At 61.3% G+C, this 21,987-nt stretch overlaps 2 protein-coding genes across 2 annotated transcripts in view; one reads left to right on the forward strand and one right to left on the reverse strand.

Moving 5' to 3' along the window:
• The first annotated feature begins 2,049 nt into the window (after window positions 1-2,049).
• Window positions 2,050-8,087, forward strand: LFNG (LFNG O-fucosylpeptide 3-beta-N-acetylglucosaminyltransferase). The gene is made up of 7 exons (XM_006889611.1): window positions 2,050-2,469; window positions 6,054-6,102; window positions 6,353-6,452; window positions 6,921-7,074; window positions 7,165-7,250; window positions 7,480-7,645; window positions 7,989-8,087. The coding sequence occupies exons 1-7, from the start codon at window positions 2,056-2,058 to the stop codon at window positions 8,085-8,087; spliced, it is 1,068 nt and encodes a 355-aa protein (XP_006889673.1). The 5' UTR covers window positions 2,050-2,055.
• A 2,851-nt stretch (window positions 8,088-10,938) lies between these two features.
• Window positions 10,939-21,987, reverse strand: part of TTYH3 (tweety family member 3) — a 31,944-nt gene continuing 20,895 nt past the window's right edge. Inside the window, exons 12-20 of the mRNA XM_006889739.1 lie at window positions 21,585-21,758; window positions 21,039-21,114; window positions 18,385-18,452; window positions 17,956-18,293; window positions 17,665-17,733; window positions 17,129-17,282; window positions 12,598-12,817; window positions 12,293-12,380; window positions 10,939-11,195 (exon numbers count right to left, since the gene is read on the reverse strand). Of these exons, the coding sequence (XP_006889801.1) occupies window positions 10,939-11,195; window positions 12,293-12,380; window positions 12,598-12,817; window positions 17,129-17,282; window positions 17,665-17,733; window positions 17,956-18,293; window positions 18,385-18,452; window positions 21,039-21,114; window positions 21,585-21,758 (1,444 nt within the window). The remainder of the gene's footprint in view (window positions 11,196-12,292; window positions 12,381-12,597; window positions 12,818-17,128; window positions 17,283-17,664; window positions 17,734-17,955; window positions 18,294-18,384; window positions 18,453-21,038; window positions 21,115-21,584; window positions 21,759-21,987) is intronic.

A 21,987-nucleotide genomic window follows, 5' to 3' on the forward strand; every position in this document is an offset into this window, starting at 1 on the left:
TCCCAAGCCCTTCTGAGTGTTGTCCTTAAAAAACCAGAAAAGACAAAGCGAGACAATGGGAAGGTGGTCATGCATGATGCAGGTGACAGCTGGAGGTCACCAGAAGCCAAGACAGAAGTTCTCAGAGGAACTGACATAGTGGCACTGCTTCCAAACTCCAGCCTCAAGACAGTGAAACCTGAACTCCTGCTCTCTGACACTGCCTTGACAGCACCACAGGCTCCCGCAGGCTCAGATTAAGACAGTCTCTAGGATTCACAGTGGGGGCTACTGGGAAAGAACGGGTCGGGGGAGGGGGCTGGCACCAAGCTACCAAGGACTACTGTGGGGACTGTGAGGACTTTGGGGTGGTCCAGGGTCGATGACCCACTCGGGGGGCTCTGCTCAGAAACAGCTCAGCTCTGGAGCAGATCAGACTAGACCCTTAGATCCCAGGCTGGGAATGGGGCCCAAGGAGTGTCTGAAGCCCCTCCCCTCCCAGGCCTCTCCAGCTGCCTAGAGGCCCAGGCCCGGGCTCTAGGGGTGGGGGAGGGGTTTATGGCAGTAGGTGACGCCATGGGAGACTTGTCACTTGGGCCCTGGAAGCACCATCTGCCTCAGCATCTGCCTTGCTGAGGTGGACCTGCTAATTACCCGGAGAGAATTCCCCTCCCCTCGGCCCTCCTCACACCCCTGAAACTGGGACTAGGGGTGGCCCCCAGGACCTTAAAAACAAAAGGGCCAGAGGCTCCTTAGTGGACAAGCCACACCCAGGGAGATCAGCGATACCAGGAAGCGTCACTCAGCCATCAATCTTTACTGCGCACCCACCGTGGGGCAGTACTTCTCCAGGGCAGCTTCAAACAGGCGGCTCACGAGCCCTTAACGTTCTCGGACAGAGGCTGCCCGAGGTAGAAGGTTAAACTGCAAATTAATCCCTTCGGATAGACGGACAAATTCGGTAGGCACAGACACTGTCCTAGGAAGCGAGAGCAGGGTAGGGAAGGAGGCTCACCCATGCGGAGAGCCGGAGAGCCGCCCGCCTGCGCTTCCGGAGGAGGCAGCGGGGGATCCGACCCCGCAGGGAGGTGGGGGGTGCGCCGAGCGCTTCCCGGAGCCTCGCTCCCATCCCCACTCCCGCCCCTAATCGCACATTCCGACCGCCCCCGCTCGTGTGAGGGGCGGGCCAGGCCCGTGGGAAGGGCCGGGCGAGGTGATCGCCATGTGCCGGGAGGCGGAGTGGGCGCACAGCTGGACCACATCTGGCTAACCGCAAAGGGACCAAACGGGGCAGGAGGCCTTTCATCTCGCGGCACAGAGGGGCGGTCCCGGTGTGTCCACACCACGGGGCACCTGAGTGGTTCCCACGACCCTCGGCCCCCGGCACAGGCCTCGGGCCGGAGGACATTTGGGCACGCACGAAGAGGCGTTGAGTACTGGCGCTTCCTCGCTGGAACCTCAGTTTCCCCAAGTGGGGCTCCTTCATGTACTTCGAGACCACGCGTGCCGCACAGGGTCACTGAGCTACGCCTCAACCCGCGGCCTGGTAAGAGGATGCGCCAGCGAGCGTGCAAGGTCGTCCCCTCTGGAGATGCCGCTGTCCCCATACCTCCGCGGCCACCGCAGAGCTGGCCCTCCACGTACCGGCCGCCTGGGTGCAGCAGCCCGCAGGCTCCCGGCACAGGGCGGCACAGAGCGGCGGGCCCGCGCACCAAGCCCCAGAGGCCGACAGGAGGAGCGGGCGAGGCGGCGGGGTGGCGCGGGCGCGGGGACAGGCGCACGTGCGCAGGGGGCGGGCGCGGCGCCACCAGGCTGTTCCCAGCCCCCCGCCGCAGCCCCACGTGGGTGCTCCGGGGACCAGGGGCAAGCAGCGTGGGCCCCGCCTCAGGGTACAGGGACCAGTGAGCGCGCGGCGGGGAGGGGCCTGGGGCGGGGTCTGAGATGGGATGCGCCCCGGGGCGGGGTCAGGGCGCAGAGGTATAAAGGGGCGGCGCGGGCTTGGTCCCTAGACGGCGCGCCGGAGGGAGCGCGCAGCCTGCCGCCTGCGGCGTAGGAGGTGCGGGTGCGGCCCACACCATGCTCAAGCGCTGCGGCCGCCGCCTGCTGCTGGCCCTGGCGGGCGCGCTGCTAGCCTGCCTGCTGGTGCTCACCGCTGACCCGCCGCCGCCGCCGCCGCCAGCCGAGCGCGGTCGCCGCGCGCTGCGCAGTCTAGCGGGCCCCGCGGGGGCGGCCCCGGCGTCCGGGCTGGAAACAGCCTCGCCCAGTGAGGTGCACAGTCTGTCCGAGTACTTCAGCCGGCTGGCGCGCGCGCGCAGGGACGCAAGCCCACCGCCCGGGGGCGCCCCCTGGCCCTCTGACAGCACCCCACGGCCCCCAGCCGAACAGCTCGGGCCCCGCGACGTTTTCATTGCGGTCAAGACCACCAAAAAGTTCCACCGCGCGCGCCTCGACCTACTGCTGGAGACCTGGATCTCGCGCCACAAGGAGATGGTGAGCGCGGGGCGGGCCTACTGGAGTGTCCCAGATGCCAGATTGCATCCCTGGAGGTGGGGTGGAGGCTGCGATGCCATGCTACCCAGACTGCGAGCTCCAGTGCCCTGGAAGGGGTGGGGGTCTGTTCCCCTGCCACACTCCTGATCCCCAAATAGCCCAGCACAGGGCGACCTCGTTCCTCACTTCCCCAAAATAAGATCCCACAGGCCCCTGCGTTGGCACGTGTGGAACTTTGGGTACCAGCCTGAACCACAAACTTTAGCCTTTCCTTAGAAGTGATGTGGGGTAGGGAAACTGGACACTGGACCACCAGTGCCGGTGCCCATAACGGGAGGATAGGAGCAAGTCAAGTCCCTTCTGGAATGGGGTGGGGGGTGCAGGGCTGGGGTACATTGAAGAAAGAAGGTGCTTTATGGGTCTATGGAAGGTCATTTGCAGGAGCCCTGGCCTGGGGCTTGTGTCTGTGGCCCCTCCCCAGCTGAACAGGACTTTGCACACACCCCACTTTGAAAATCCGCCTGCAGGCTGCTGCAACCGTTGGGCTGGGTGGGCGGGGCCAGGCGAGTGTGGGCCCTGCGAGAGGGTGCAGTGGGCACCATTCTGTGTCTAGAAACCCTGAAGGCTCATTGGCCTCCAGGGGTGCGAGTGGAGGACCCTCGCTCTTCACTACCTGCTCAGCCCCCAGAGGCCTGGGGCAGCCTTGCCTGGACAGAGTGGGATTAGGGAGCAGGGTCCTGTCTGGCCTGGAGGGGCCTGGGAAGCGCTGCCGCCTCTTGGGAACTCAGTGTCCGTTTCCCAGGGGCTCCTGGCGGTGCGGGAGGGGCGGTGGGCTTGGGTTTTGTTTGGTGGCCGGGCTGTTGGGATTCCCAGCGCGGCTGTTCTCACGCAGGCCCCTTGGGCAAGGTTAACAAAGCCCCTTTCTCCGGCCGGCCTCCTATGTGTGCTGTACACTCCATGGGAACCGCCGCTGGCGTGCTGGCCACTGAGGTTGCCTGGAGATGAAGGGCCTGCAGGGCCCCCCCCCCCCGACTGACAGCCCTTATGGGGCACCATCCCTGAGCCAGGATGGCCTCCCCACTTGATGCTGGACAGCCTCCAGTCCCCCAGCTCTGCTCCTCTCCTCTGGGACTTCTGGGACTTGTTTCTGCTGAGGGGATGCTATCAGGAGCCTCTTAGGTACCAGTCCCAACCAGCTTGGCCTTGATTCTCTTGGACCCTCACCCTTTCTCTGAAACAGACTGCTTCAGTAGGGTGTTGTCAAAGAGAACTGATAAAGTCTGGCCACAGATGGTGCGAGTGGGGGTAGGAGGACCCTCAGCCCATCTGGCTTCTGGAGACCCACTTTCTCTCCAAACGACCTGGGAGAGGCTGGACCTGCCCCCAGCCTCAGACTGCATCTCAGGACAAGCAAAAGACCCTTTAGCATTGTACTGTGGGGAGGGGACCTTGAAACTGTCCCAGTGCTGGCATCTCTTTCCAGGAACCCCAGGGTGACTCAGACCCAGTCCGATGGGGGAGACAGGAAGAAACCCAGGCAAGCTGTGAGTGAGGGTGGGTGTCCAGCCTACGGAGGGGCAGCCAGTGAGGGCTTCTCGGAGGAGGCACCATTTGAGCAACTCCATAAAATAAAAAATGTTCAAAAATGATACGCTGAGCCTAGGAGCAGAGCAAGGGGCACACAGTCGATGAGGGGAGGGGGTTGGCAAGGCTGCCCGGGACCAGCCATGAAGCCCAAGTTGAGGAGCTGGGCCTTTGGCCCCCACGCTCCGCCCCTCAGGACAGCCAGCCTGCAACCACTGCCATCGCCACAATGGAGGGGGGGGGGCGCTTGGCATCCTGTGTTTCTTTGAATTGTGGCTTCAGGAACAATGCTGCTTCCTGTGGGCGCCCTCCCGCCTGCTGCCTGCCTTGGCCAGCCTGCGCCCTGCTGCCCCCTGCCCTTCCTCCCCCAGCCTGCTGGGGAAGTGGGGGGTGAGCGCTGGGGAGCAGCAGGGCTGGCCTCGGATCAGCCCTCTGTTTTCAAGTCTGGATTGCTGTGAAGTGGAAAGTGGCACTAGCAAAGAGTGTGGTTGCACCCATTTAATGGAGGAGGAAACTGAGGCTGGGGAGGCCGTGGAGGCTCTGGCTGGGCTGCCACTTACTGTGCAGGTTGCTGTATTGGGGGAGCCGGAACACCAGCACACCCACTCCCAAGCCCCACCCTCCCGCTGCCCATCTCCTGGCAGCCTCCCACTGGCAACAGAGGCGCCTTGAGCCTCCGTAGCCCGGGGCTGGGTTTTTAAGGCACACCGGAGCGGGAACAGGCCCGCTTGATCTCATTAGGAAAGCATTTTCTTTTTCATCCGCAGCGGTGCGTCTGCTCCTCTGCTCAGCGGCCTCGCGCCTCCCACGGCATTCCTGGGCTGGTGGCGGGCGAGGGCGGGGGCCGCCTGCGAGTCTGTGCGTGCGGCCGGTCGCCTCGGGGTGTCTGCCGGGCTGGGGAGGGAAGGCTCCGCACCCCACCACCCTGGCCCAGCCCGGAAACGTGTGCGCTCTCTGGGGTCAGGTGAGTACGGAGCTGAAGCAGAGGGAAACTGAGGCCCAGGAGACGGGCATGCAGCCGCAGCCCCTGCTGGAGAACCCGACCCAGCCCCCGAGCTCTACCATGTCGGGGTGCAGAGCGGCACGCGCTGGGCGGGCTGGCCTCTGAAGGAACATTCCTGCCTGGGAGCAGATGGGCCCAGGCGGGCACCGGCAGCTCCTGGCCACGCCCTCCCGCCCCGGCCTCTTCCGAGGAGGGATCCTGGCAGAAGTGGCAGCGCTGGTTGGCGCAGGTGGTGCCGGATGTGGCCTTGGGCAGCCGTGCAGAGCAGAAGGGTGCAGGCTGCAGGCCACGGACCCCAGAAGTCTCCTTCCTTTCTGACCACTGGTGTCTTCATCATATTCACCTGGACTCGGAGATCGGGCCTGAGGGGTCACCTAGAGTGGACAGGGCAGTGTTGGTGGCCAGGCCCTGCCAGAGGGCCCGGTTAACCAGGCCAGCTGTATGGTAATGCCTCTCGGCCACTCCCGCTTAACTCGGCTGCGTTAAGGCCATGGACAAAGGCGGCAGCATGGTGATTCATCTTTGCTCGGCCCTTTGTCTGCTTTGGGCTTGGCAGCCGCCCAGCAAAGGCCTTTGTCCCCAAGTGACTGACACTTGGCTTTCTAAAGCCTGACCGGACCTCCTCCAGACCTCCTCCGCCTGCCCCCCGCCCAGTCCTCTCCGGGTGCTGTGTCAATAAGGGTGTGTGCCCCACCAGGTGTGCAGGTGGGGGAGTGTGTTACCTGGGAAGGGGGAGGGGGAAGCACCCCACCTGGCCTGCCTTAGTGCAGCTACTGTGGTGACCTTGGGCCCTGTCATGGGGATGGGCTGGGGAAGGCACGTGTCATCCTGAGCATGAATGGACACGGGTGGACGCGAGCCCTGTACAGCTTCCACCATGTGCAAGCTGCCTGGTGCACAAGTAGAAACGCGCTGGACAAGGGCCAGCGTTAGTGGGCGCCCGGGACAGACCCCAGGGCACCAAAGACAGCCTCTCAAGGCCACATTTCTCTTCCAGACCTTCATCTTTACGGACGGTGAGGACAAAGTCCTGGCCAGACACACAGGTGAGTGTGGAGGGACAGCAGCGTGGAGACCCCACTCCTCTCGGCCCCCCTTCCCAGGACCACCGCCAGCCCTGCCACTCCCCCCATTCTTATGCAAATTAAGTCCTTTCAGTCCCAGCTCCTTTGAGACTGGAGGCAACAGGTGGCGAGTGCTGGGAAAAAGCTGTCTGAATGGACTGGCCTCCAGCCCACCCCTGGGGAGGCTAGACGGCCTCGCAACCCCACCCCACCATGCTCTTCTGGTCCACAGGCAACGTGGTCAACACCAACTGCTCAGCAGCCCACAGTCGTCAGGCGCTGTCCTGCAAGATGGCCGTGGAGTATGACCACTTCATCGAGTCCGGGAGGAAGTGAGTGCCGGGCCCGGGAAGCCCCAGTTCACGCATGTGTGTGCATACGTGTGTGCACGTGCGTTCACATGTATGACCAAGCACATATAAGCACAGACATGCCTGTGTTCCTGGGCTTGCATGTACACATTTGTACACCCATCTGAGCACATGCCTTCCACACACCCCCAGTCACATGTGCAGTCACACTAACACACATTCGTGACCTCAGATTTCCAGATGCACATCCAAGTCACGTGTGTACACATAGCTGCATGCGTGCATGGTCTCGTGTACAGACATGCTCGCCCACGTGCATGTGTGTGCACACGTGTTCACAGACACACGTGGTCACGTACATGGGCACACACATGCATACACACCTGTGTGCACACGCTCTCACCGTTCACTCATGCCTGTGTACACACTTAGTCACAAGTGTGCACTGCCTCACGGCACCCCGCCCACCCCGGCCGGCCTTGCCCCCAGGTGGTTCTGCCACGTGGACGACGACAACTACGTGAACGTGCGGGCTCTACTGCGGCTCCTGGCCAGCTACCCCCACACGCAGGATGTCTACCTGGGCAAGCCCAGCCTGGACCGGCCCATCCAGGCCACGGAGAGGGTCGGCGAGGGTGAAGTGGTGAGTGCTCCCTGCTCCCACATGGGCCTGCAGCCTTGCTGGGGTACGCTGCTCTTGGTGGTGTCTCACAGCCTGTGTCCCCTCCTACAGCGTCCCGTCCACTTCTGGTTTGCCACTGGAGGGGCAGGTTTCTGCATCAGCCGAGGGCTGGCCTTGAAGATGAGCCCGTGGGCCAGGTGAGCACCCTCCACTGGGGCCGTGCCCACAATGTGTGCCCCCTGTCCACCTTCACTCCTGTCCTTGGGGACAGCTGTCCACTCCTGCTCCACTGAGAGCAGGGGCCAGGCCCCCGGGAGCTGGACAGAGCCTTTCCTCACTCCTGGAGAAGCCTCAGGGCCACCTCCGCTTGGCTGTGTCCTCTTGGCCTCTCCCGCCACTCTGGCTCACCTGTCCTGTCCCTCATAGTGGCGGTCACTTCCTGAACACAGCAGAGCGCATTCGTCTGCCGGACGACTGCACCATCGGCTACATTGTGGAGGCCCTGCTCGGCGTGCCCCTGACCCGCAGCGGCCTCTTCCACTCCCACTTGGAGAACCTGCAACAGGTACCCGCCTCTGAGCTCCATGAGCAGGTGAGTCTGTCCCTGGGCAGCTGGGGCAGCGGGTGGGGCAGGTGAGCCTGCCCCCAGAGGGGCCAGAAGGTGCACGGGGTGGGGGGAGTGCGATGAGGTGGGCTGGGAGGGCCGGCGAGCCTCTCTGTCCACTGTATGTGCTGCCCCCGCCCACCCTCAGTCCACACTTGGGACGTCCTTCATAGGTGCCAGCAAGCAGGTGGCTCAGGGATGGTGACGCAAGAGGGTGACTTGGGGAGAGAGGCAGGGCAGCCAGGGCCGGCTCTGAGCTGAGCCGGGGACGTGGTAGGCTGGTCTTCCGCGGGCCTGTGACCAAGGTCTCGTTCCCCCTGCCTCCTTTCAGGTGACTCTGAGCTATGGCACGTTTGAGAACAAGAGGAATGCCATCCACATGAAGGGGGCCTTCTCGGTGGAGGCGGACCCCTCCAGGTGTGGAAACTGAGGCCCAGGGAGGGACAGGATCCCCGGAGGCCTGCTCAGGGTGGGCTGGCACACCCACCATGTGCTGCAGGTCTTGGGGTGCCTCTCAGTGTCCCATCCCACACAGACCGGCCCCTCTCTGTCTTTGCAGGTTCCGCTCCATCCACTGTCACCTGTACCCGGACACGTCATGGTGTCCTCACCCCACAGTCTTTTAGCAGCCATGGCTGAGACCCGTCCCCGAGCGCCCCTGGTATCCAAAGGGCTCGGGGACCCGTGTTGTGTAGCCCTGGCCTCGGCATTCGAGGCTCCCAGGGGGCTGCTCACCGCAAGTGTATGTTGTGTGGCTGCCCGTGTCGCAGTCTGCTGGGCAGTTCTGCTTCTCGGGGGAGCCCACCTCCCGCCTCCCAAATATCTGGCAGTTGGGGTCCCTGCCGGGAGGGAACTGCGTGTGCCCAAAGGCATGACCCTGGTGATGGTTGCGCTGGTCATTCCGCAGCAATGAGTCCGAGAGCCGCAGGTGCCTCTGTCCCATCGCTGTGCTCTGCTCCGTCCAGGGACCAGTGACCCCAGCCTTCCCCCCTCCCGCTGGCCAGGGCGCCCTATTGAGGACAGCAGTCCCATGCCAGGGCCAGGCATGGTGGCCAGCGTGGTTGGCTGGCTGGCTGGCTGGAGTGGGTCATCCCCAAGTCCTCCCTGCGGGGAGCGAGCTCTCGTCCCCCCATGCGAGAGCCTCACTCACACTGAGTGTTTGTACATGGTGTGACAGTAGTTTTTTACTGTGTTGGGTTTTTTTAAATCAAGGGGTGGGCAGAAGGTAGAGTATTCAGGTTTGTTTTATTCTGGGGTAGGGGCTGCGTGTGCTCTATTATATTTTCTGTGGATCAGAAAAAGCAGAAACCAAATCTTGGATCATGCTTTTCGTTTCTAAAGCAGAAGTGGACGTGTCTCCGTCCTCCATGTATTTATGTGTTCCAGTATCTGGAATGTTCTCTTCCTGCCCTCTGTGTATTCTGTCCTCTGTCTGTCCCCTCTCCTGGGTCACCTGGCCTGAAGGGGAGGGGGGCCTCTCTTGTCTTCTTTTTTCAAAGGCGGAGCCGGGACCCCACGAATAAGGGAGTGTTCTCAGGGATTTGAAGTGGTGTTGCTATGGTGACGTCTTTTGCTTGAAATAAAAATGCTCTTGGCAGCAACGCCTCCCCTGTGTCCTGGTGTGGCTGGAGGTGGGCCTGAGCTGCAGGGAGTTTGGGGACTTGGGGGCGTCGGGCACCCAAGAAACAGGAGGCGATCTGTCTTGTCCCCACCCACATAGGGGTTGGGTGTGGGGGATAAATGGTCTAAGCCAACTATTTAAAAAGAAAACTTCAGGCCAAAATGATAAAAAAAGGGACAAAACAGTTAATCCTGATTAACAGCACCCTCACACGTGTGCTCGGTCACTGCCCCGAGGGTCTGCACTGCTTTGAAGTAGATCTCCAGGCCTCTCCTCTGAGGCATCTCTGGGTGAGTGCGCATTCCCAGGCTTCTGTTACCAGCTGAGCCTCTTAACCTCCCCGAGGCTCCTGGGATCAATACATAGCCCACCCACTGGTATCGCATCAATTCCAATCACAATGACCCTGCCTGGTTCCCGACACAGCCTTTTCCGCATGCAGCCTCAGCTTTCCTTCTGCAGGATGGCTGGTAGGTTTGAACTGCTGATCTTTTCGTTAAACGTTCACTGCTTAACTTCTGTGCCACTAGGGTAAGGGTACAGTGGGCCCTGTAGGGACCCAAGCTGTACATCTTGCCAGAAGCAATCTGCTTTACCTGTATTCCACAGGATGGCTAGTGGATTCAAACCACCGACCTGGCTCACATCTGAGCCCTTAACCGCCCTGCCGTCATGGGTCAGGATCAGAACTATCACTTGCTTTGTGCCCTGGGAGCTCAGGGGCCATGAGAGTTGGCAGTAGGCGGGAATCCAGATCCCTGCTGGGCTGTCCTGGCCCAAAGACAGCTTCTGGTGGGTCCATTGCAGGTCCCCCTGTCCCATGGGCCTGGCCTGGCCCCTCAGTGCCTGATTGAGTCCTAACGCAAATGGACAAACTTAGGCTCAGAATGGCCAAGCCTAGTCCCTGACTCCACTTGCTGCAGACATAGGGCTTTCTCTGGTCTGTAAGGGGTGGCAGCTGCTGGGAGCCCTGGGGTGCCCACTGCCCCTGCCCCTGAGAGCAGCCCATGGTAGATAAAGCTTGCTGAAGGGCTGACAGGAGGGGTAGGGCCTCCAGTTGGGGAGTCCCCCTCCCCGCACCCCTTCCTGGCAGCATCAGGCAGCCTCACTTCCTTCCGCCTGCTCCGTCAGAGGACTCTTCCTCTAACTGAGTCCCCCTTCAGGCCACACCTTCCTAGGCTCCTTAAAGCGACTGAGAGCGGATTGTGGCCTGGAGGCGGGGGCTGTCGGTAAAGCGCACAGAACAATAAACCCAGACCCACACCATGTTTGGGTCCTAGGACACAGAGACCTGGTGGCGTGGTGCATCATGTGTGGGGCTGCCAGGCATCAGGTCAGCGGTTCAAATCCCACAGCCGCTCAGCAGGATGGCAGTGTCTGTATATTCACAGCCTCCGAAACCCAAGGAGGGTTGCTCTGAGCCAAGCGGCTTGATGACAATGGGCTTTGTTTTGTGGTCAATTAAATGTTCAGTCAGGGGGCTCTGCTGGCCGAGTGGAAAGGAGGGGCACTGCCAACCCAAAGGCAGGCAGCTCAAATCCACCAGCTGCACCAAGGGAGACGGACGGGCAGTCTCCTCCCATGCGGTTCACAGCCTCTGCAAACCGGCTGGCGGGTGGACCAGGAGCCCGATCCAGCCAGAGAGCAATGAGTTTGAGCTTTATGACGTGAACAGCAGCATGACAAAGTTTAAAATACGGTCAAAATAACCACGATGGGAGCCAGCGATGTGCAGGGAGATCCGGCAGTGGTTGGGCTGCCGTGGCAGGCTCGGTCCGCGTGGGGCACACGTGACGGTCACTGAGCTCAACAGGACAGGGTGCATGTGGCCGTCGCTCACTGCCCCCAGCGCCTGCTGCGCTACGCCGTGCCAGTGATGCCAGCCTTCAGCTCTGCCGCTGCTCTTGCCAGCCTTCTCTGAATGACAACCCCCTCATCAGCATGACCTGGGACCGCTGGGCTGCTCATCTGACCTGCCAAGTGCCCGTTACCAACCTGAGCCCATCTTGTTATTCTTTAAAGGATCCCAATGCTCAAGGTATCTTTTTCTAATGAAACCAAACTCTTGTTTAGCCCTGGCAGGGCAGTGCTTAAAGTGCTTGTCTGCCAACCAACAGGTGGCCAGTTTGAACTCACCAGCTGCTCCTCAGGAGAAAGGCCGTTTGCTTCCGTTAAGATTTACAGCCTTGGAAATGCTATGGCCAGTCTTCTGTTGATCTGGGATGGGCGTGTGTGATTTAAAGATAAGTCCAAAGAGTTTAAATGGGGTAGTTACAGTTTAAACTTTCAGGATGATCTCTGGATAGCAGTATCCAAGGTTTATCCAGCCTCTGTGGAGATGGAAGAGCTGGATTCCATAAGCATTAAAAGTTCTGTTCCACATTTCTCCCCTTTTGAGCATGATTCTGCTATAGAATGATAGTTCAGCCATGGGCATTTGCTGCCCACACTTTGTGCTCCAGCCTCATGTTCCTGCATTTTGCAGGAGCTGGTCTTTCGCCTCCCTTTCTGCACTGCTCGGCCCCAAGCATGTTGTCAGTTCACCTCAAAGCGGGCAGCAGTGGGCAAGTGCCCTTTATCACCATCTCAGCTGAGGCTGAGCCTGGGGATGCCAGCTCTTCAGCTCCCAGGCTGGGCCCCACAACCCTGTGACCTTCGACAATCCTCACACAGTTTGCATGTGGACACTGAAGGAGCAGGACTGGCTTCCTGGGGTCTCAGGTGTGAGGAGGTAAGGACACAGTAAGGGCAATCTCCTCACTCCCAGCCAGCCCTTCACAGATGAGGGACCAAGTCCCTCGGGCAGGTCATAAGTCAAAGAGAGCAGAAGACTGGGCCCGTTTTGAGGTACCCCAAGGCCCAGGGGCTGCCTCCGTCCAGCTGTCACCAGGTGACTTGAATGTCAGGCCTATCTGAAGATGAAAAGTTGGAACTGGGGAGAGGAAGTAGCAGAGGAGTGGCCCTGAGTGGGACGGGGCAGAGGGCCTTCCTGTCAGTGCTGAGTCAGAAGGCACCAGGGGGCCGGGGTGCGGGTGAGGCCACTTCCTGCGTGTGGCTGGGGGCTAAAGGGATGGGCTTGGTGAGGCTTTGCCAGCCTGTCATCTGCATTGGTCAGGAGACAGAGAGGAGGCAGGGGCTGGCAGAGGCTTTACCAGAGGAGCTCCGACCTTCCTGTCTGAGTGATGGGGATAAAGTGAGTCCTGGGCGGGGTCTTGGGGGGGTCATGCTGACCACAGCCCGGCTCTTTCCTCTTCTAAATGGGAAGCTGAGGCTTCTGCTCTTGAGAAGGGGAAGTGGGCCCTGAAGGGAGCCCACATACTGACTGCTGTCGCTCCTGCCCAGGGCCCCCCAGAGAGCACAGGAGGGGGGCCTTCATATCTCCTTGAGGAATGTTCTGAGGCGCTGCATTCAGCCAGCCAGGAATGGCCTGTGGCTCCGGCCACAGCCCCTCCACCTGCCAGGCTTCTGCAGGGTTCTCAAAACTGACCATGGAATTGCATCCGCAGGGGCTGCTGCCACTCAGGGAGGGTGGCAGGCCCCTGTGAAACAGACCCCAGCAGGGTGCAGGACATGGGTCTCCCTGGGAGAATCATAGCCACCTTCCTCGAGGGGTATCCCCTCTTTGTAGCAGGAAGCTTTGTAAAGATAGAGGAGGTAGAAGATATGCGTTCAGCCCTGAGCACAGCCTGGGCAGAGAGACCTATCGGGACGGCTAGAGGGAAGGTGGGCTGCAGCAGGTCTTCATAAGCCCACCTCCTGACTCAGGCACCAACAGGGAAGCCGACTAGGAGTCCGTCCTGCCCTTCTGGGCCTAGGAGCACAGACCAGCCAGAGGTGGCCGGCCACCTGCCCATCTCACTCAAAACCTTGTCAGATGCTGGGGGGGTTGACCCCTCCCAGACCCCATATTCTGTGGGCTGGACCCACACGTGATACATCCTTAGAATTCATGCAGACCTGGGGCACCTTGTCTCAGCTCTTGGAGGTTCCCAGATGGGCCCCCCATGCATACATCTCGGACCCGGTCCCCTTAGTGACGGTCCTATCACGCCACCTGGTGGCAACAGCTGGTGGTATCGCTCTCAGTCCTGAATTCCACCTCAAGCGAGTCCCTAACTCAGGGTGCAACATTGTATCTTCTCTTACTGCGCTCAGGATTAATTTAAAACTGCGCTGGGTGTTAAGATTCCCACCTGCAGCAGCTAAATCAAGTGGACCCTGACTCCCAGGGCTCCTGGGCTCCTGAGTGGCTCACAGCAGAAACGTGCTCTGAGGGGTTTGCAGTGGTGAATTGTTGGAAGGCTGGGCTTTTATCACGCCCCCAAGTGGACTCAAACCTCCGAGCTTTGGGTCTGCAGGGTGAGACTCCTGGGCTCATGCAGTAGGTGGGAAAATGGGGGCCCAGGCCTGGTAAACATCTCACACTGTCCACCCAGCTTGGTCTCCCAGTGGCTGCCCTTCCTGCTCCACACAGTGGCTACAGAGGTCACCTGGGAACCTGCAGAAGCGGACTCCTGCCCCTTCAATTCACGGCCCTGCCCGGGGTCCTAAAGGAGTTCCCACGGAAACTCACGGCCCCTAGGGCCCCTGTCCCCCCTGCTGGCACATCTCACACACTGCCCCTCTCCCAAGGAGCCCCCGCTGCTAACAGAAGTTAAAGGATCAAACCAATCAGCTGCTCTTTTGGGAAAAAAAAAGATGTGGTCAGCTGCTTCTGTAATGTTGACAGCTTCAGACACCCTCTTGGGCAGTTTGACTTTGCCCCACAGAGTGGAGAGTCAGAATGAGGGGCCCCGGTGGCACTGTGGTTACGTACTTGGCTGCTAAGAGACGTGAGTAGTTTGAATCCACTGGGGATGAGTCCACGAGGTTCCAGGCTCGGGAGCCTGCAGGGCAGTCACCTGCACTTCACCCTCAAGGGCTGCTGTGAGCCAGAGCCCTGAGCAGTGGGTTGCGTTGGGCCTTTCTAGACCATTCTATTAGCCACGCTCTCCTCATCACATGCAGAGTTGAATGACCCACTGGCCCAGCCCTGGGGTACTCACTGACCCTGGGCTGGTGGACATGGGGGTCCCTGGAGTCCTGCCCCCACACATGCACTCATGTGCCCAGGTGAACCCCTACCCGGGCCTCCTCTCCCTTCCTTGGCCCCTGCCCTGTGGCCACCCTCAGACCTCATCTCACATGCTCCTCTTCCTGTCTGCACCCCACCTGGCCTTCCTCCAGTCCCTTGACCTGTCCCACATGCAGGGGCCTTGGATCCAGAACTCCATCAGCTTCCACAAACTGGCCGAATCCAAGTCTGTCCCTTACACCCTCCACTGCTCTACCCCCCCAGGCTAACCTATGAGCACCACACCTGTGCGCTGGGTGGCGGGGCAGAATGTGCTGGAAAGAGGCCAGTGCCAAAGGCAGCTGCCCCGTGAGCCCTGCTGTGGTGGGAGGTCCACAAGGATGTGGAATTTCCACAGGAGGGGCTGAGACATCTGCCTGGGGACCCCCCGGTGTGCAGGCCTGCCCCTACCTGCCTCAGCCCCCACCTGGCCAGGTGCCTGAACACAGCTTGCCTAGTCCAGGTGCACCAGAGCCTCCGGCCAGCCTGCAGACAGCAAGGTTGTGTCAGAGAGCCCCCCTCCCCGCTGAAAAGCCCCTGCTCCTGGGTGCCTGGTGTATTTGCACCCCTAACCAGCAGGCTCTCCTCAAATCTTCCAAAGCTGTTCCTGCCTCCCCAGCCCATTGCCCGCCAGCTGGTTTCCATTCACTCACTCTGCAGGTTGATGACAGTGGGTCCTTGCGGAGAACCTGTGAGCAGACCTGACCCCTGCCGTCCCCAAGTTCACGGTAGTCACTGTGTTAATGCGTCTTGACAAGGGACTTCCTCTGTCTGACCCTCCACCTTTACATCAATCTTCTTCCAGGGACTGGCCCCTCCAGGCAACATGCCCAGGTGAGTGAGCGGTTCACCACCCTGGCCTCTGAGGAGCGTCCTGGCTTCCTCACTGCAGGCCGCAGCACTCCTCACCACCACAGCTCAAAGGTGCGGGTTCTTCTCCGGCCTCCTTTCTTCATCACCCCATCTTCCCGTGCACATGAAGCATTGAAAATGCCTTGGGGGCAGGCACACCTTAGCCTTCAAATGGACATCTTTGCTCCTAAGCACTTAACTGAGGGAGGTTCTTTACAAATGTGCCCAATGCAGCCTGACCACTGCTGTCACGACGTTGATTGTGGGGCCTGGTCAGAGCGGACAAGCTCCGTGGAGCATGATGTCGGTCCAGGCGGGGACTCCTCCCAGTGTGGTGTGCTCGGACTCTGCGGTGTGCCCAGAGGTCCTGGCTGGGGTCTCTGCCGCAGCAGGCGGCTCCCCTTCTCCCACAGGGCCTGGTGGGTTCCAACCAGTGAGGCAGCAGGGCTGCTTGGAGGTGAACAGTCACCCTCCGCTGCCACACCTGGGACCCCTCACGTGAACCCCAAGGGTGGGTGAATGCCCACAGGGTTTCTGAAGTACACTTTTACAGAAGCGGACTACCTCATCTCCCACGGTGAACTTGAACCAGCAACCTTCCCATTAGCAGCCAGGCACTTTCATCACGGCGTCACCAGGGGCCATTTTATGGGCAGAGGCCAAGAGGGCTCTGGCGAGAGGTCCATTTTTCCAAATCCATTTATTTTAAAACATGAAACCCAAGCTGGGTAGAAACCACAAGAAGTTACATCGACAAGTTTTAGTATCTGCCAAAAATAAAGCCCCAGGGAAAATAAAAATCCAACCCCAAAACCCTGTTTACAAAACCCCCCCCAAAAAAACCGCAAACAAAACAACAACAAAAATACCCTCAAACCCAGAGGCTCAGCGACAGGGTGCACGGCTGACAGAGACCAGTGGGCAGAGGCCTCGGGCCTGCTCAGCTCTCGGACGGTGATGGGGTGAGATGCCCGACGGGGAGGGGGTGGGGATGGGCCTGGAGAGGAGGCTCAGCTTAACCAAATCACATGTGTCATACAGATGGTATGACGTGGTTCGCACACAACCATCACAGTTGAGCACAGTGCCCAGAGGCTGCGCGCCCTCCATTCCCCAGTCAGGCCGAGTCCATCACCAGCAGCAGCCCCTTTCTGGGCCAGGGCCGGGGTGCTGGGAGGGTGGACAGCGCCCGGGTCAGAGTTGCATAGTGAGATGAGGGGCGTGGGAAAAGGCCAGCGGGCCCCTTCCTCACAACCCAGCGGGCCAGGCCCAGGGTGCGGGCACACAGATGGCCCAGCAGCACACTGACCAGGCCTGGGCGGACAGGCCCTTACAGCCACCTTCTCCCTTTCTGGCCCATCAGGGAGCCAGGGACACCTTAACATGCTGCCCCTGGAAAGGGGACAGAAGTGGGGTGACACGGTGGTGTCCATCAGATGTCCTTGTGTGGAGGTGCAGGCAGCGTGACTGGGACGGGCACCAGAAACAATAGATGACCCAGTGCCCTCCACAGGCTGAGGTCCAGGTGTGAACACCCGAGTCCATGCGTCCTTGTCCAGAGGCAGGTGAGGAGTTATATGATGCAGGGTCGCGGACAGCAGTCTGAGGGGCCCAGGGCTCGGGGGGTAGGAACCACTCCCCCAGGCAGCTGTGCCTGGTCGGGCCGGGCGAACATTTGTGCTCCTGGGTGGAAGCCGGATGTCCACACATGCTACCCTGACCTGTGGTGGCCAGAGAGACTGGCTCCTGCTCAAGGTCAGGAGGCTCAGAGGGCAGCCTGGACAGCTGACAGTGGTCTGTGTCCTGGCCTCGACAGTCCAAGACAGCAGGTGTGGAATCCCAGCGCCGTGGCTTCACTACTGGTCCCGTGCCTGCCCACACCCACCCTGCCGAGGGCAGAGCTGGCTTGTGGAGGGCGCAGATGCAGCCCCTCCGTCGTTTGGTCCCAGACACCAGCACAAGGAAAGGGGGGCTCAGGGCGGGGGCTCGGCTGCAGAGGGAGGCGCTGGTTGGTTCTGGAACAGGCAGCAGGCGCCGCTCTGGGCACAAGGCCCAAGTCCGTAAACTGGTGGAAGCGCCTGGCTGCTCGGTTGCGGCGTCCAGACCAGATCGATCCTCTGCTGGGCCGCCCCATCTGGGCAGGATGGGCCCCACACGGGAAAGCCCAGCAGATGCCGAACACTGGAGCCGAGCACCATTGGGAAGCACGTTCCCACTTCACAGGTTGGGAGACTGAGGCTGGCAGAAGCCTGGCTCATCCCTGAGGACCTGGGCCTTCCCGGGGCTGGGGAGGAGTCTCTGCCCCGGGATTCAGGCTCTGGCCAGCGCCTGCGTGGGGGATGAGGTTAGTGGTTAGGATCAGGAGGGGCAGTGGCTGAGAGGACATTCATAGCCAGCTCGGGGCTACTCCAAGAAGGGCACCCGGGCACACTGTGTCCATCAGTCCTAGGTGGACATGGAACCGAGAAGCGGGCAAGGACAGGCGCCCGTCTGGAAACAGAAAACGTGGTTAATGCAGAGTCCAAGCCCAGGAGGCCCTGGGAGCGGATTTGGCACCAAGAACACCGGGCGGCAGCCCGGGCAGGACAGCGGGAGGCGGCCAAGCATGGGCAGGCCAAGTCCACAGGGTGCTGCGGAAGAAGGTGCTGGGGTCAGGGGGAGAGGAGGGAAGGACGGGGTGCCCATGAGAGTCAGGGAGACGGAGGCCAGCACCTGTGAGCACCGTGTCCACTGCCACCTTCCCGCTGGCCACGGCTGGGGCCTCCTCGACAGGGCGGTAGGGCAGAGGGCATGGCCTGACCCAGCCACCAGACGTCTCCTTCTGGGAGGGCTCACGGGGGCCTGTGGGCAGACAAGATTCCCGAGGCGTCGAGGGGCCGGGAGGCTGAGAGGGGACGTGTGGCCACAGGCAGGGCAGGTCTGGGGTGCAGCAAGTGTGGCAGGCGAGTGGGCGGAACGAAGGGTGTGCCGGGGGCGGAGCCAGCTCAGCCTTCGCAGAGGGTGGGGAGGCCCGGTGGTGGTCCCCGTGCCAGGGGTGAGCGGGTGCGGCCCTGCAGGAAGAAGGTGGGAGCGCGTGCGGGGGTCCAATGGCGTTGCTGGCACAGGGTTGGCACGTGACGTGTTGCTGGCAGCATCTAGTGCCCGCTGCTGCTGGACTCGGGGCGCGGCTGGCTCGTGGCGAGGTATTTAGCCCTCATGCTGGACGTGTACTGGGGAGAGAGGGCGGGGTGAGCGGGGCAGCGCTGTGGGCGTGGCTGGGTTGCCTGGCCTCCTCGGTGGGCATCAGTTCCCTGGGAGGCAGGACACAGCAGTACAGACAGGGGGTTGCAACTGGGAGGCAGCTGACCCAGGGCCTGGACACAGGACAGCAGGGCCTCAGTCAGGCTCAGGGTGGAAGGGGTTGTTCCCTCTCTAGAGGAGCCAAGCCAGCTGACACCCCAACAGCCCATGCCCAGGCAGCCAGCGGCAAAGGGCCCCTCAGGGCCTGCGGATAAGCCCATGAGAAGAATCTGTGCAGGTCACACAAAAGGGTCCAAGTTGGCGACTAGTAAGAGTCAGATGCGCCCTCAAGTCCTTGGCCCCCTCGCAGTTCATCCTCACTGGCGTGAGGCCTTCCTGCAGGACACCCACCCCGGGCATGTGGCACCCTCCTCCGCAGAGGGCCCTTTGGCCACAGTGAGGCTGGTGGCTCGAGAGTGGACCAGCTCCTTCACGGGCTCAGGAGGGAGAGCCCTGCCCGCCGCACCCTCCCAGCCAGCCAGCCTCTGGGCCACCCTCGCCAGACCTACTCTATGTGTGTGTGTGTGTGTGTGTGTGCGCGCGCGCGTGTGAGTGTGAGCATGCCAATATGTGACCACTGTGGGGGAGCTAGCACATCTGAGTGTGTGCACATGCAAGTGTGTGGCTGAGTACAGTGTGAATTGTACTTGAGTGTGTGACAAAAAAGGGGTGCGTGCACAAATGTGTTCAATGTTGGTGCATGCTGACGTGTGTGTGTGTGTGTGTGTGTGTGTGTGTGACTGAGTCCATGGTATCAGAGGTGCTGGGGGAGGTGTGTACATGAGTGTACGTGTGGTGCGCAGGTGCATGAGTCTGATGTCAGAGCAAGCTGGAACCTATGAGTGTGCCCACAGGTGTGTTCACAGGCGCGCAAGTACGTGTGGGCAAGTCCGCTGAGTCAGTGCACACTGGTGTGGGATTTGAGGAGGTGGACCCTAGGACGAAGAATCCAGGCTTGAGCCAACTGATCCAGGATGGACCCTGGGGATGGCTCTGCACCCCACAGCGCCCCTAAGCCCCCTAGGCCCTAGAGCAGAGTGAGAAGCCTGTACTGGAGCTCCTGACAGGGCAGCCATAAGAGGGCAGGAAGGCAGCTGGCCACCAGTACATGGGTCAAGGTGGGCAGGAAGGCGGCCAGACAGCCACAGCCTGCGCGTCCCTTGAGGGGCAGCGGGGAGGAGCGTGTGCACGTGCCTCTCACCACGCACCCTAAGCACATCTGCCTGCATCTCCGTGCACACTCACATCCAAATGCACCTACCCACACAGCCATCTAAAGGGACCTGTCTGCACACAGCTACCTGTCTGTACCTCCCTACACACAACTGTCCACGTGGAAAGCAGCATGTGCCTATCCACATACCTGTCTGCGTGCACGTACATACACCTGCCCACACCCATCCAAAGAGCTGCCAGTATATACCTGTCCACACACCTGTTTGCCTGAGCTGGTGAGGGCTCTTCCTGGGGGCCCCTAGCTGCACCTGTGTGCACCCATCTCCCTGAGCACAGCTCCAAGGTACAGGCACCTAAAGGGTCCAGGTAGGTGGTTTTCTTGCTTGGGTGACAGCAGAGATTGGATATGCTGCCAAGGTATTGGGGGCGGGGAGGTTCTGAGCCCAGGACCCTGGGCTGCTGGGGGCTGCAGGACTCAGTGTTGCCCTCTGACCCTGCTGGACAGGGCCCCAGGCCAGTGTGTGAGGATGGGCTGTGGCGTTGCCTGTGCGGTGTCAGGCCATGCGGGCGGACAGCCAGGGACGTGGGTACCTGTCATCAGGGCAGCCCGGCTACCACAGAATCCGGGCACTGTCTGAGGGCTTCAACCACCAACCCGCATGGCCACCATGGTCCAGAGCCACCAAGTAACGCTAGGAAGGCCCAGAGGGTAATTGGTGAGAGAGAGAGAGAAGGAGCCCTTCAACCCCAGCACTGAGGGTGAGCAGGCCTCGGGGTCTGGAGGGTGACCGGGACGAGGACAATCAAGTGGCCGCCAGTGACCCCTGGGGCTCTGACCCCCTGCCAGTCTCTATGGGCTGCTTTCCTGGAAGTCCTGCAGTCCCAGGCTCCCCACATATGCTGCCTTGTTCCCCCTTCAGCCCCTCTTGGGTACAAATGTGAGGCCCTCAGAGGGCACATGGATCCAGGCCAGGTGATATCCACCATCAGCCAGGGGCTCAGTGGGTGTCAGAGAAGAGACTGGAAGGAGAGGTGAAGACAGAGCTATGGCACGCAAGGGGCCATCAAGGTGACGGGGGAGACTGTCCCTGAGGCCCCTGAGGCCTCACCTGCCAGCAGCAGGCCTGAATCAGAAGAACAAACCTAGAGAACACAGCCCCTAACTGTCAGGTGGCCAGCCAAAGGTAAACCCTGAGGTCGCTGGGCAAAGCCAGGTGAGCTCAGCCAAGACCCTATAAGACCCTCTGGAGGGTGGAAGACATGTAGCTACTAAGCCCTGGCTGAGCCCCCCAGAGAGAGACCCCATCCCAGGCCACTGGACAGCCCCCCCCGAGACTTACCGAAGGTGGTGGGGACTCGCGTCCGATGAGTGGAGTGCTCTCGCAGCGAGGGTTCTGGAAATTGGCGTTCTGGCTCCTGAGGGTAGGGGAGAGGCCAAGCTCCGTGACCCTGGCTGGCCAGCAATCTGGCCTGGCCCAGCTGTCTCAGATGCCCTTGTCACCAGCACTGGTGTCGGCGGCATGGGTGCAACACAGGTGTGCTCTTCACACCTCCACACAGGAAGAGGACCTGGGCACCCCAAGAACCCCAGAACTATGATGGAAACTCGGGGCTGCCAGTGCCTCCGCCTCCCCCACCAGCCACGAGGCTGGGCCACAGCATCTTGGAGACACAGAGCTCCGTCTGCCCTTGGTCCACCCACCCAGCCCCATCTAGAAAGGCTCCCCTGGACTAGGAGGGCCTCTAGGTCCCACCCACCCCAGCTCCCGGCACAGCTCCCCACCCAGGCCACCTGCCGACTGGGGGACCCTCTCCTCCAACTGTCCCACCCTGTCCTGCATCCCCACCGGCCTTTGCGCCTGCTGGGCCTGGAGAGCGGTCCTCACATGTACTCGGTGACCGGCGCGTTGCTGACGGTGTGGGCCGTGGCTGGGATGCTGGTCTCGCTGCCATAGCTGCTCCCACAGCTGTACAGGCTGGGCATGTGCACGCGGTACAGGCTGTCGGGGGCCTGCCGCGGTCCTGGGGCCGCCTCCTCCTCCCCGTCCTCGTCGGGGCCTCTGCAGTGAACAGGCTCGGCTCAGAGCAGGCACACCTGTGTCCCAACACAGCCTGCACACACCACTGTGCACGGGGTGCTGGCCCCTGGCTGCTCTGCCCCAGCGCCTGGAGCCCCAGCTCCCCACGCCCCAGTGCCTGGAGCCTCAGTTCCTCTCACCCCAGTTCCCCACGCCCCAGCACCCCATGCCCCAGCGCCTGGAGCTCCAGCTCCCCACACCCCAGCGCCTG

This window comes from Elephantulus edwardii, unplaced genomic scaffold, assembly GCF_000299155.1.
Source record: "Elephantulus edwardii isolate Elephantulus edwardi_28Jun2011 unplaced genomic scaffold, EleEdw1.0 scaffold00080, whole genome shotgun sequence".
Lineage (NCBI taxonomy): Eukaryota > Metazoa > Chordata > Mammalia > Macroscelidea > Macroscelididae > Elephantulus > Elephantulus edwardii.

Excerpts from the sequence above, each read along its gene's own strand:
- LFNG (XM_006889611.1), top strand. The coding sequence starts at position 2,056 with ATGCTCAAGCGCTGCGGCCGCCGCCTGCTGCTGGCCCTGGCGGGCGCG. Across the intron at positions 6,103-6,352 it reads AGTCCTGGCCAGACACACAG|GCAACGTGGTCAACACCAAC; the intron begins GTGAGTGTGGAG and ends TCTGGTCCACAG. Across the intron at positions 7,075-7,164 it reads GGGTCGGCGAGGGTGAAGTG|CGTCCCGTCCACTTCTGGTT; the intron begins GTGAGTGCTCCC and ends CCCCTCCTACAG.